Source organism: Formica exsecta, unplaced genomic scaffold (genome assembly GCF_003651465.1).
Source record: "Formica exsecta isolate Colony F162 unplaced genomic scaffold, ASM365146v1 scaffold526, whole genome shotgun sequence".
In the NCBI taxonomy this organism is placed as follows: Eukaryota; Metazoa; Arthropoda; class Insecta; order Hymenoptera; family Formicidae; genus Formica; species Formica exsecta.
This window is the reverse complement of record NW_021852502.1, coordinates 62,988-78,267: the sequence shown is the minus strand read 5'-3', so window position 1 is coordinate 78,267 and position 15,280 is coordinate 62,988. Positions and strand designations below refer to the sequence as shown.

Genomic DNA, 15,280 nt, shown 5'->3' with positions numbered 1-15,280 from the left:
CAAAGCGTGGCCAAATATTGTGAAAGGTCCAGAAAAGGCAGGAACGTGAAATAAATTTGCTGCGCCGATGTGAGAGGAAAGGAAGGAGGAAGAGAGAAAGGCTGTAGGAAAAAAGCGAGAACACCGCTCTCCCACCCTTCTGTTCGGCTGGAAAGGTTGCGTCTTGTACTTGTTGCGTGTCGAGATGGAAAGAGGAAGAAGGCTCTTTAACCACTGTGTCGGCTCTTTGAACCCTGCCGACCTCTCTCTCTCTCTCTCTCATTCTTTCTCTCTTGCTTCCTTATCCTTCTTTTCTCCCATCCTTTTATTCCATCTCTGTTTAGCGCGCTATCACTTTCCTTCTCTTTCCGCCTCTTTGTCTCATTTGCTTTCAATATCTGCTTCGTTCGTATATACGTACAAACCGAATTCCGGACGTGGTAGACCATAATTTACATTTTCCACGTGGAAAAAGTATTGTTTACCCTTCTAGTCTCTTGTTCTCACACACCCAGCTTGTTTCTGTTAAATACATTCTTTTTTATATTTCCACTCGGGTGAGACGTAGGTGTCTTTCTGGCGTATATTTGCCAGAAAAAGATTCGGAATCCATTTGGAAGGAAGAAGGGAGAATTGCGCGAGAAGATATCTCGTTCGCGATAATTGAATCTTCACAGTGTATTATAACGTGAAGTGGCGAAGCGCTTTTTACGTAGCGCGTCACTTTTTTCGGACATGGGACTCTATAATCTCGCGTCTTACATTGTTTGTAACTTTACATCGTGGAGAGTAGCGGGATGAATCGCTCTGTCGCGAGGATCGCGAGTAATTCTCGAGGCGCTCGAAGCCCTCGGTTGGCCGAGGAGTTCGCGGAAATCGAACCGCGTCACCGGATATCAGTTTTGATCGGGATTGCAGGGTGTGATCTCCGACGAGGCCCCCGGTTTCTCCGACGAGAACGCGATCTCGTATCTCTTCGCGAAGCCGCTATATCCTCCCTCCTCGCTAACGCTTGTTAACGCAGCAGCACCTCGATCGCGCTCCCAGCCCATAATTTTCTCTCTGCGAACGTCACGGATCCTCTCTCGCTGGTGGATTAATAATCTAGAGTGGTCCTGAGGAGAGCGAAAAAACGATACGACGCGAAGGCAGTAGCCATGGGACGAGGAGCCAGCAGGAAGACGGGCGAGAGGGGAAGAGAAAGATAGTCGGATGGAATGTAGGTGAGAAAAAGGGAGAGAGGAGAAAACGTGGAAGGGTACAGCGATCGTAGCTCGTAAGTTAGCACGTGGTCGAGTCAAGCCGTGCGAAGGAAATCGAGAAGCGGGAAAGGAGAGATGGAACGAGTCAAGCGCGGGCTTACTACCTCATCTCGCTTCTTCAACCATTGACGTAGATGGAATTCTAAATAGCCTCCTCGTGTGTCGGCGCGATTTTGTGAATATTATCAGCTGATTGTGACAATTGACGACGAGTAATCGGAGGAAGAAGGTGAAATAACGCGTCTAGACTTTGCGTTGCTGCCAAGTACTTTTTTCAAATTGCGTTTTAAATACTCTATTAAATTTATCTATACTCTTATATAAATCGTAGTTTCTTTCTCTTATAAATCATCGATCTCTTAGCTCTCTCGACGATTTACTGGTCATATTCCTTCGTAAGTTTACGTCTTTCAATTTACAGCTATCATCTGTAACGGGAAAAGTTGCATATATTCGATATCATATCGCTTTCTACGTCCCTCGGTACTCGCGCCACTGTTCAACGTCTCCCGCTTCTCTTCCTCGGAACCACCTCATCTTCGCAGCCCGGGCAGAGGGTAAGAGACGGCGTGGAAGGTAAGAGACGCAGAGGCGATAGGCGCGAGGGAGAAAAAGCGACGGGGAAGCGAGAAGGAGAGTGGCGCGCACGTAGCCGTCTCAGGGAGCGAGAGCGCATCTAGAGGAGTAGTGAACACGCAGAAGGGGGGGGGAGCTGGGATGGGATCGCGCCGAGGCCACACAGATCGCGCACGCGCGAACGCTTCCTGGGTGGCATTCGCCTGCCGGCCGGCAGGCCGAACGTAGGGTACTTCTCTCCGTTCCACCGTGGGCCGTACAACCTGTTAGTATCGTGCCGTCCGCGCATTATGTCCCTCATTCTCCTCGTCTTTCACAGCACCCTCCGCACATACAGGTCCCTCTCTCTGACTCTCTGTTTTTTCTCACCTTCCTTTTCTCGCAACCCGTCGGCGCGGCTGTCCCCCCTTCCCTCCCCCCTTTCCACCCGTCCTCCTCTCTCGGTCTCCACTGGCATCACGGGCTTCTAATAAGATTCCAATTTGTCAATTAGGGGGAGGACGGGCCCCTGACGCGCATCTCCCGCTACCTCGACAGGCATTCCTCTCCTTTTCTCCCTTCTCTCTCTCTCTGTCCACGTTGGCACCTACCTACCTACCTACCAACCTACCTACCTATCTACCTACCTACCTATCTTCCTACCTACCTATCTACCTACCTACCTATATTAGCAATGCGCAATCACACTTTACACAGCTGCCGCGTAAAGCGCAGTGCGTTCGATTTCTTTTTATCTTGACACACGATCACGCATATCATTGTTTAACTTTATAGGTGGTAAAAATCGTTTCCAGCGGTCTCATATATAAAGTACATGTCTGTGTACAAGTTTCACACTTGGAGCATGGATTAAAAGCAATTTTCGCGCGAACGATCGTTACAACGTGTATCGCGCGTTCTTACGTACTCGTTGGACGTAATGAGATGTAACGAGCTTCGACGCTCCGGGAAGTCCCAAGATTCTCACGACGTAAGCCACCCGCGGCGATTCGTCGTCTCGTCGATATCGCGCCGCAGGTTCTTCAGCTTCTCCGTTCCTCAACACGTCGAGCATCAGACAATATATCTTACACGGCACATTTATACGCTGAATTATTCTATCCCGAGTCATAAGGCAAAAATTTACAAGATAAAAGAATGTCCGAGAGAAAAATTCGTGCTCTCTCTCTCTCTCTTCACGAGAGAGAAGCTGCTTTCATATTAACCGCGCATAAATTTAAGAATCTTGAATATCGCATTGAAAATGTTTAGCACAGATCTCAATCAAATCTGCGATGCGTTTCAGAGATACGTCATACGTATATGTTTTCTTTTTTTTATTTTTCAAGACTTTTTTCATCAGACTAGGACCGTAGCTGTTTTAGACCACGTGGACCGCGTAGTCTTCGCGTATACGTAGGGCCCCTCCTGGCCTGCGGGCGGACTATAAAGTTTCATTTCTGCCGGGCGAATGTCTTCGAATTAGCAATAAAGCAGCGATTCTCTCCCCCTTCGCAACGGACAACGAGGCCGCGCGGCGCGGCGTTGGCCCCTTCTCGTTTTTTGTTTACTCACCAACGAACTGGTTTTGCGGTATACACCGTGTCCTCCGTTCCCTTCCCTCCCTCTCTTCGTCTTCCTCGTCGGTCTTCTCTCCGCCATTCTCTCCCGTCGTCTTCAGGGAGGACCGAAAGCTATTTTGGGGTACGCAAATACACCCGGCGCGCATTGCGAGGGATGTCAACGAGCGGCCGTTGGCGGACGGCACGTGTCCCGTCATTGTCAGCGTCAATGACAAAAATCAGTATCGATGCGAAATGTCGAATGTCTGCCATGCGAAAAAATATATATAAAATTTTTTTTCACGCTAATTCTTCGGATATTATTATTAGAGAAAATCCGCGACGATGTCCTTTAAACAATCGGTTTCGTGCTAGAGGGATTAGATAAAATCCGTATCGCACAGTACGACACGAGGAAAGGAATCTTTCTCTTTCTCTCTCTCATTCTTTCTCGGCTCCTCTCAACCTCTCTCGGATGATAATTGTAGCCGTGGGTATATAACGTACGCGAGGCAAATCGAATTAACGCGGACGTAACTCATACCGAGTATATCGTCCGAGACAAGAACCGCCTCGGGATGGCCGGAGGGAATATCGCGGCAGGACCCTTTGAAAGCGCACGTGCAACGCTCCGTGCGTTGTTTCACGTATGCCACACGGGCGTGCACACGCATATCACGCGTCTGTACGCGCTTTTGCCTCTGCACATTATATGCTACATATGATCTAGATCCGTGCGCGCAGAGACAAAGGAATGCTTCCTTCTCCCTCCCCCTCCCTTTCTCTCTATCTCTCTTTCTCTCTCTATCTCTCTTTCTCTCTCTATCTCTCTCCTTCTTTTTCTCTCTCCGGAACCTCTTTGGCGTCTTTCCACCGATCCTCCTTGGTACCCTGACCGAAGAGGATACAAGGAGCTGCGAAGGACGGCGCGAGGAGCCGTGGGGGAGGGCCGAGACGAGGGGATGGTGAGGGAGGAGAGGTACGCGGGAAGAAAGAAGAATAAGAGGAGCGAGCCAAAGGAGGAATAGGCCATTCCACTTATACGCTGCTCGGATTCAATTAACTCTCCACCTTCTTCCCTCCTTTTTCTTCTCATCTCGCTGGCATGTCCGCTCTCTTCTCTTCCCCCTCCCCTCCCCCTTCTTCTCCCGTACCCTTATACAGGGTGTTTCTCGGGACGTCTGTAACGCGGTCATCGCTTTACGTCGATCGGAGAAACTTTGTGAATTTCAGAATATCCACAGCGTGGATATCCTGATGTTTACCAAAGTCGCGTCGTAAATTTCGTGCCAAGTGTCCCTTCGAGAAAATGGAATCGATGTAATTCCGTTAATTGCGACGCGGTGTTAGAGATTTCCGCCTTGGCTAACGCCGGTTACGCTGTCTTTAAACGAGAGATCAGATGTTTGCGTGTCATCGCGTCGGCGATGACGTCGCTCGTGATTATCGCCGTAATTGCTACGCGCAGTCGGACGCTCGCGTTGACTTACGACACTGGTAATAATAATAATAATAATGAACCGCTTTATATTGCCTCACCGTATATAAATGAAGTCTCGTCGTATTAGGCGGACGCGATAAGAAGATTGTTGACGGAAATTCAAAGTACATATATATCCGTGTTTGCGAACGAACAATTGCTCGCGTGGGTAAATACGGAAGTTTTTTTGAAAGTTGTCTTGCAATTAATGTCTCCCTGCTTCCGCTAAAAAATTCTTCATTTTAAGAAATAAGGATTTATATTGTTTTCACATCATAAATTGCTTTTCATAAGTGTTTTTATCTTGAGATTATCTAGAACTGAAACTGTTTTATAATTTCATCTTTCACCTAAATAAATTTAAAGCACAGGCATCATGTTTATTTTATTTATAATATATAATATATATTTATTTATATTCTATTTTATCTTCATTTAAATGAAGATTTATTTAAATGTTGACAAAATTTTTGTTGATATTCTCGTTGTAAATTTTTCAGTGAAAAAATTGTAAACGGAGATGGAAATTCTCCTCTTCGCCTCTTCTTACGGGACGGTCCTTCTATCGCTAACGCCGCGACACAAATAGAGTTTGATCGTTGATAATGATTCGACGCCTCGTGAACGTGCCATTATCTCCTCCTGACTCGTTCGTTCGACTGGGAAGAGGTTGCTCGAGACCTTGCGCAGGTTCGCCCTAAGAGCCGACTCACAGGGCCCTGTAGCAGGTCCCGTCTCGGTGTCTCTTTATGCTAAATCGCGTCGCGCTTCACAAATAAGAGTCTCTTAACATATCGATGAACGAGAAGAAAAAAAAAAAATATCGCCGATCAAATGATATCGAGGGAGCGGTGAAATCAATATCTGATCGTCGCTTTTTGTTGTGCAACGTTGCGAGGAATCTCTCGTCTCATTGGATTACAGTTGGGATTATCGTTACCCGATTTGCCATCGCTAAGCGTTTCTTTATAAGGTGCGGTTTTCTTTATCGCGACCGCGCGGGTTATCAATATTAGCAATGCGCGGTAATCGAATTACGCTGCGCGTATTGTTGCAACGATACGCCGCGAGTATATGATGCAGCAATTGTGCTCACGTGAAACTAAACAAAAGACGCGGGTGTGAAAGTTCGTGTGTTTCGTCATCGTCTCTATTGTTACAAATAGATCTAACACGTCATTGCCTTTTAATCATTTACACTAGTGCATTTTATTTATTTGTTAAATTCTTTATTCTCTCACATATTATTCATTCAAAATAGCCAATATTCATCATTTTTATATTATATAAAATATTATATAATTTTTTAATTTTAAATAAGCATCTTTATTATGAGCATTCTTTGAAAATAATTAAAAAGAAATTTATTTTATAAAGAAATTACAGCTATTCTAAGAGAGCTAAAATTAATATTAATTTTGATGAATATTTAACTTATGTAAAAATATAATGTTATTTAATATGAATTGTGGATTGGTTCTTAAGACAGTATAAGTCTCGAATTAACATTATTTTTAATTGACGTAATCATTCCAAGAATGATGAAAATCAGCTTTTATGCAAATATAATTAAAATTTAAATATAATTAAAAACATACTTATTTTTTTATACGCGCACACAAAGATGAGTTGCTAAGTATTTCCAATTTTTCATTTGTGTGAGTTCTCATATAAAAGTGTATCTTAATATGAAAATTGATCTCGGAGCCATTCACAGATCGTGTGGATTGAAGAAAGGATATCGGGTTAGAGATTTGGGAGCGAGAGAAATTGGCACACATTCACATTCGCTTTTGCGAATGGGTTTATAAATTCGGCGACTTTCGCGCGGCAGCTACGGCAGAAGCCTCTCCGTGATCTTGTCACACGTCCGGAGATGGGAACGGTGCCTTAAGGCCCGCGCACAACCTCCTCTCCTCCCCGAGACGAGATCTCTCTCCTCTCTCTCTCTTTGGTTTCCCACGAGAACCACCGCCGCCGCCGCCTTCTGGAATGTCGCTCTCCCCTTCTCCTCCACCAGCGCGGTTCCTTCCACCATCCTCTCCTGTTCCCTCTTCGCCTTCACTACCGTCTCGGCTATATAACCACCGATCTCTCCTCGCTCCACCGTCCCTCGTGTAACAGTGTCTTCTCTCGCTCTCTATCACGCCGATGCAACCCCGCCGTCAATTTTCCTCTTCGCTTTCCTCTCCTCCGCCTCGGATTCAATGGGGTGAATCCCCCATATGTACGCCTATCTCTCGATATAAATCGCGATGGAGATGCTGCGAGAGGCGATCGGGGAAGTGGAACTGTATTAACAAAGCGCAAATGCAATTTTTAGTCAATGTTTAGGTCATTATGGTCTCCTTTAATTTTATTCGTATATTAATAACAAGATTCTGTAAAGATCAAAGAGATAGAAGCATGTCCTATTAGGTTAAAGTGCACGTTGCCACCTTCTTCCCCTGCTTTCTCCGCGTGCATTCAACGAGATGAGCATTACCGATACATTAGCCGGGAATAGATAGTAGTGTGGTCGCAAAAGGAAATAGGTTACAGTTTTATGGGTTTAACCGCTGCCTAAATGCCATCATGCGTTGATTGCGCGTTTTCCATTTCTGCGGTTCAAGCGACACGAGTGTGAAAAAGGGGGAAATTCCCTATTCAACGCGCACGCGCTGTGATGATTTACGAGTCAATCTTTCCGACAGCATGTTAAGTCCGTCGTTATACACCTATAATAAACGCGGTACATTAATTCTTTTCTTTATATTCGATATACCCACAATTCTTAATTAACGTTAAATAACGGCAACCGCGAGTCGTTGTAAAAACATGCATGTCTTTCCCTTCAAAAGCGCGAGGTCGAAAGAGTTACGTCAAATGTCAGACGTCGTCTTAAACCTCGCTTGTCCCTTCAATCTGGATATGTGTGTATAGATTTATCGTTCCATAAATTAACTAAAGACCACACTATTTTCATACACGCGGAACGAGATGCAATTAAACGTACAATGAGATATTCGTCACGGCTTAAAAGTTTCCAAGACGCTTCTCCGATCACGGATCGTTTCGTAATATATAGCGAAACGTTTGTTCTCTCGCGCTCGATATGACTCATCCGTTTTATTCGATTACGAGCGCGCTTTAGTATTGTGTATAACTCTGTGGGAATGCCCACCACAATCGCCGACAGGTCGTGATATAATTGCTGTTTAACGGGGCGAAAAAAAAAATATGATCCCGGTTACGCCGCGGCTATTGTATTACTCTGTTCTTTGGTAAACTCCAATCCGGCCTCCTATTACATGTCTGGCTAAAAATAATAATGGTTTACACTTTGCTATACCTATGTTTGCACCACATATCCATAATAAGACGGTTACACGTACGTGATTCTGTCAAAGTGTGCGCCGATCTCAGCACAACGGGTGTCTCATTCAAAATGAGAAGTTCACGTGTTTCTCAGACATTTACTCTATATCGAGAGACATATTGAAATTATAATAAAATATATAGCAAGAGAAAAAATCTCACAATTACTGCATTAAAAGATGATTCTTTTTTTAATATTAAAAATGAATATAATAAATCATTGTTTACAAACATTTGACTAAATGCAACGTAATTGTTTTTGATTTGACGATGCAGCAATAGATTTTTTTTAAAATACACAGGATGATTGAAAGGAAGCCTCAAAAATAAACAAATTGTATTTCACATTTTCGATATAATCATCACTTTCCTGATTGTGTGATTGATAACATATTATATCATTAATATTTAAAAATAATTACGCTAAATTTTTATACATCACGCATTTAAAATCACAAACATTATTTTACATAAAAGAGTGGAGCGATCATATAAATACTTTGCTTTGTAAATTTGCTTGACACTCATGAAAATATGTGAAGTGTTTTCTTCCTATTGCAGATCACTCATTTAAAAAATAAATTTGGAAATTTTGAATAACTCTAATTTAATACGATATCTTGTGTTTATAATAGTTTATAATAGTAGCAAAATTAATAAAATGTTAAAAATATTTGAAAAATACATATTTTTACACAGATTGTATGACATATATTTGGAATATAATAATGAAAAATATAAAAATAATATAAAAATAACGGAAATTAGGATTCCCTAAATGTTGTAACGATGTCCGTGAAAAACTTTATAAAACTCTATAAAAGAGGGAACGCGCTTTGCCTTTGGAAATTGTGTCACCCGATGTGTATTGTGTTGTTGCTCCAGCCAGTCCAGACGTAATATGAGACTGACCATGCGAGGCGGCCACTCTCATGATGCTCACAAGTGTACATACCATCTCTACCAACACCGATTGGAAAGTACCACAACATCGTAGTTGTGCCACCATCTCGAGCCATCAAACACGAGACTCGCGAAAGCAGGAGAGAAGGTGTCCTGGCGAGAGATTGCCCTCTCTCTATTCCTTTGCCATCGCTGTTTTTCGCCCTCCTCTCACCTTTCACAAATTGTGTGACTAACAATGTGACCGATACACCGCCTATGCTCGTTATTGATGACGTTAAGATAATCCCACCTAAGCATCGAGGAATTTGGGCAGATTAAAATATATATTTCTTAAATATTTTTAATATTTAATTAATTTTACTACTATTATAAATATGTAATATCAAAATATGCCATGTATAAAAATTTTACGTAATTATTTTTAAATATTAATAATATATGTTATGATTAGAACGTGTGTCACGTAAAATATCTAACATATCTTATTTCTGAATAATATACGAAATATTTAATAAAATCTAATTAAATATATATAATTAATTCAATAGAATGTAATTAAATATTATTTATACTATTGTGTTATTGTTTACTTGATATTGCATTGCATATATCGTACTCAAAAAATGAAAGAATCAGCGCCATTGATTATAAGAATATGATATTTTATAGATCATCGAATTTTCATCTTGCCTTATATCGATAAGTCAGGCCACTCACAGGACGAGAAAATACTTTTGGCGCAATCTCTTTTTATACACAGTATATATATATATATAAGTTACAGAAATTTGTATAATCTAATTGTTGTACAATACTTTTTTTGATAATACTTAGGTAAGAGAGATCTCGAGACTTTTATAATTTAGTAACACATTATGAAAGATAAAGTTCCTCAAAAGCACTGACTAATGATAGGGCGTTTATATTATGATGCAAATGGACAAAACTGAATGCAAAATGTTGCAGAGAATGCAAAAAGTGATCCACGTAAATTGTGCGATAAAAGTGACTGCAAGAAAATTACATTTAGCTTTTTTTAATCATAAGCAATGATATTTTCTTTTTATTTCAAGCATTATATTTTCAATAAGATATCGTATTAAATTAGCCTTATTCAAATTTCTAAAATTATTTTCTAAATGAATGTATTCTGCAATAGGAAGAAAACAGTTTACTTTCACGAGTATCAAACAAAACAGAGAGAGAGAGAGAGAGAGAGAGAGAGAGAGAGAGAGAGAGAGAGAGAGAGAGTATTTATGTGCATGATCTCTCCGTTCTTTTATATATATGTAAAAACTAAAGTATCTACTTCTTAGTGTTTGTGTGAAACTTCAAAATACTAATCAGTGAATGCAGAATTATTATTTTAATAAGGATGTCGAGATATCGCCAAATTATCTTTTATATATATAAAATATATATAAATATGTGTGTATGTAATACACATTATTCCATAATTGTACCTAAAAGTAAAAATAGCATATTTTTATTTCTGGAACATTCTATGCACTAAAGCTCAAGATTAGCAAATATTTGCACGTACGAAATATATATACTGTGAATAACGAGAAACAAGCTTTACAAGTGTAGCAGAAATTAATTTTACAAGAAGGGTCATCGATTCCATCAATGTCCGAGAAACGGATATGCGTTGTCTATATAAACACGTTTAAGATGGCAAACATTGGCAGAGTGCCAATATGTGGTGCAACGATTAATCGCTTAGAATATCTAAGAAAACTTTGATTTAACTTTCTATTAATAGAAGTTTTGCGTTTTCAAAACAATTTTAATAATATTTTGCGCCAGCGTTTACGAACAATCTCTGATTGTTACGAAAAATCTCTGGCTTAATTTTAATTCAGTTTCAAAATGAAAAAAAAAATATATTTTATGAAATTGTAGAGGAATTGTTTGATTAAATTATATAGAGAGAAAAAAAAGAACAAAAAATATTTTTATACAAATTTTTGTTATCTTTTATATTATTAATATCAATCAATATTTAATAAAAAATTTTCGCAGAACGGTATTTTACAAATAATATCTTGTTACGGAATTTATACATATTTCATTTTGGAAAAAGATTTTACTTTGTCCAATAAAACTACGATAAAATACCATTCCTGGAATTTATGACTGGAAACAGAAGAAATAAAATAAATAAATAAATAAATTCTTTAGCTCGAATTCCGACTTTGCTTAATAACAGAATAAAATAAGTATTATTTATTTTATGTATTTCTTCGTTTTTGTTCTTATCATTAAAAAACTAGAAGATAGATTAAAAAAAGTTACAAAGGAAGATATATAAAAAGGAGATTTTCTATTTCTCTGTTTCGCAAATTCTATAAGATTCTAATTTCTAATTAATTACAGGAATTTCTATATATAAAGGAGTTTTTAAAGGTATTAATAAAACGCAATATGGCAAACGCAATTTGTTTGTATATAAAGTGTATAAGTAACAATTCCGTATCTACACCGTTGTGCACATTTAAAAAAAGAGGTTTTGACTCAATACTATGGTTTAATTTATGTCGCAGTTTACGCGCGGTTAATTGACGTAATGACATTAAATCAAGCAGATTTCTGTTTAGTTTATTGGCATTTTTCAAAAGTCTTGGTGGACTTATACTTAGAAAAACTAAACACAACCGTCCATTATATAGAAATCTATAGCAAATCCGTGTTTTGCGATTTAAATTACAAAAAATTGAGACTTTTTGAAGATAGAGCGAAGACAGACACAGGTTTCGACGCTAATTTATCTCTACGCCTTCTTCGTAGTTTTCTTCGTAGTTTTTGCGGATGAAGCCTTCTTTCTCGTCGATTTCTCAGCCTTCGTCGCGTACTTCTCAATCAATGAGTCGAAGAAACTGTCCGATTGACCGGCGCGAGCCTTGTTGCGATTTTGAATCACTAGCGCGAGATCGTTCGCGGCTGCATTTTCCTCGTTCTCAATTTTCAGCATCTTCTCCAGACGTTCAGCTTCCGCTGCTTCCTTTGCCCACTGCAATCAGACAAGTCAATCAAATCAATTAGTGTTAAAAGCTAATGGCTGTTTATATTCTCCGACTAAGAGTACGTTTAGTTTAAATTGATAATTCGATCCAGACTCGTGGCAGGAAGGAATAGATTTTAAGACTAGATAATGCTTGACGCATAAGCGTGTTCCTGTTAACGAGATTGATTACAGTCTGCTCGTAATAAGAGCGAAAACGCGATCTACGCATTATTCTATTTCCGAAATCTGCGTCGAGAGTATTAAGTGCACGCAAGATTCACGTTCGAATAAAGAGAAGCAAGTTTTTCTTGCAGAGTTAAAGGTTAAAAAAGGAGGGTCATCGATTTTATTAATGGCCGAAGCAGTCGGATATGCATTACGTATAAATAGGACTTGGATAAACCTTAGAAGATAGTGTCAGTATATGCTTGAGTCAACAGTATGAGTTATGATCTGTCTATAACAACATTTACATTGGTAGCTTGCTCTAACAAGATGTTTTATTTAAAATAATATTCACGTATTCTTCCCTCTATTTCAAGAAATTCGATTGGAATAGCAGGATAAAAAATGCCATTATACTTCTAGTCTAAAAAATTTAGATTATAATATTAAGGGAAAAATATAATTATTAAAACCGCCATTAATACTATTATATTATTTTTTGAGCTCTAATTTCTGTTAAAAGATTAGAAGATTAAAATGAAAATTTGTATATTCAAATATTTAGTGGAAACCCCCTGTATAAGATTCTATCACAGCTTTGACTGTTTTAAACTTATTTTTCGGACAAAAGAATTTTTCCAAAAACGATAAAAATGAAAACAAAAATGAAACAAATTTAGAAACCTACAGGATATAAAATAATATAATAATAATAATAATAATAATTTAAAAAAACAAAAAAAAACTTTACTATAGTCTCGATAGTTGCTTCAACATATCACAAACGACTACATAAATTACGGGCTTTGATAAATAAATTAACTAAGCGAGTTAAGTCTATATCAAGTCTGGTAAAGTGCGGCTCTCCCTCTCTCTTAATTGTTACGGGATCTGAGAGATTTTCTATGTCTCTTTCCTCTGTAGAATTTAGTCCGAGTAACATTTTTGCAATTTTCCGTAGACATTCTGCAGGTAGCCGTTTCGACAGCGCTGATTATTCACGAAGTGCACAAGCGTCGATGACGCTTCATGTCGCGACCTACTCCGTAATCCGCCGCTGAAGAAATTCCGTTATTTATAATTTCTGGCAAGTATGTCTAACTGGCTGCCTAATGCCGGTGCATTGCACAACGCTTCGCGAAATTTTAACTGCACTGAGTCACGGCACGAGGCAAGTTTATCGGTTTTCTGCATTTTTACAAACGAAAAATTAATTAGTCTTACAGTGTGAAAGACAAATAAAGATTATTATTTATTTATTAAATAAAATTTTTATTTGATCGTCTGCATCTTTATAAAAGTGAGATGGTGAATATAACGACAGTAATACATTTTTAATAATATGCGTAAATATTTAAATATATTAATATGCGTATTTTCCCTCTCTCCCCTTCTTAGATAAAAGCAATTTTTTCTATTTCAATATCTAATAATTCATCTCTCGAGTTACAGTAATCTTGAGATTGTATTTAGAAAATTATTATCTAAACGTAAATAAGAGAGAAGAGAGAGGAAAAGCGTGTTGCCTCGCGCAAAGTAATTTGAGATAAAATATCACGCCAAGTATGAAACGAAGTCAACATGTGTCAGCACACATATCAAGTTGAAGGCGAAAACGTTTTTCGCGACCTTGCGATATAGTTGAGGGTTTATATTGATCGGAATCGCGTCACACGAACCTAAGGAAATCGCGTTAAATAATTGACGACCATGACTAACGTGACACGGATGGCGCGAAGTCGTATGAAACACGATCATCATCATCTCATCGGTATGGAATTTCATGGAGAATTGACTAAGCGGCAATCTCTCAAAGCAACATGTGTATAGACTGCATTCGATAGAAACGAAGATAAACGCCGCCGTTCATTATAACGGACGCTTTCAATGGTTATTCAAGGCCAGCTCGTGATGATCTCGCGGAGGGAGATCTTAAGATGCACCTGTTGCATGAGGAATGACGGAAGAAGCTGCGTCGCGCGAACTTGACTGTGAAGTCAGTGCTAACGTCTTCGAGTGTATATTTAACGTATACATTTATACAATGTCGTGCCGAGCGTCGTAACAAGGTCGTTATGTAATAGCCACGACCCCGCGATTGGACGATGACATTAGTAATTATTTCATTACCACGGCGACGAGTCTGGTGGCCATCAGTTGTGATCGTAATTAAAATCTTGGTTCGGCCACGCCACGCTATTGGCTTCCCTACTTGGCGGACATTTCGGATATTTAGACGTTACTGCGTCTCGAGTTGTAATTCCGAGAAACCACGATTGTAGATCAAAGATTAGCTAAACTTAGTTTAACCGATGAACTTAAGCAATTTCCTCTTTCATCTCTTCTCAGATAGGATATATTTAAAATAAATGTTTGACAAATTCGTATCAATTAATCGAAAGTTATGGACGCAAAATTTTCCATCTCTTGTCAAAGCTAACTATAAAATTAAAAAGTCTTCACACATCAATGAATATTTAAATGGACTGTCTAAAGTTGATAAATTAAAATTGAATTTTAATTTTTTAAAAAATTTTACAGTTAATTATTTAGTCTACATTTTTGTATGAAAACTGATGTACAATTATACATATACTAAATTAAGAATGCGCTATCAACTCGTCATAAAAAAAATGAAGTTTTTTAAAAGTGAGCCTGCTTTATAATTGACAGAGAATCAATTTTATACGGTAATAAATAGTTGTAAGAATAATTGGTATAAATAATGATAGATTAATTCTATTAAAGAAAAAACTGAAGAACATGAGAGCTTTTGCTTCTACATCTATCCTCGATCGCACGATACCTACACATAAGGTTCAGTTGGCTCCGCCATTTCCGGAGTATAAGAGTTCCATTCCAGAAAAAAAAGGTGTCTCGATCACGCTCTTGATAATAGATCCGCGTCTGATTAGTAGCTCTATGAAGCTTCCTTAAGCAGGTACTCGATAGCTATATGTGCGGGAGAAGAATTCTAACACTAAATATATATATATATATATAAATA

At 39.0% G+C, this 15,280-nt stretch overlaps 1 protein-coding gene across 1 annotated transcript in view; it reads right to left on the bottom strand.

Annotated features, from left to right (window-relative positions):
• Positions 1–11,529: 11,529 nt before the first annotated feature.
• LOC115241867 (J domain-containing protein CG6693-like) overlaps positions 11,530–15,280 on the bottom strand; it is a 7,736-nt gene continuing 3,985 nt past the window's right edge. The window contains exon 4 of the mRNA XM_029817801.1: positions 11,530–12,114. Coding sequence (XP_029673661.1) covers positions 11,875–12,114 — 240 coding nt within the window. The 3' untranslated portion in view covers positions 11,530–11,874. The remainder of the gene's footprint in view (positions 12,115–15,280) is intronic.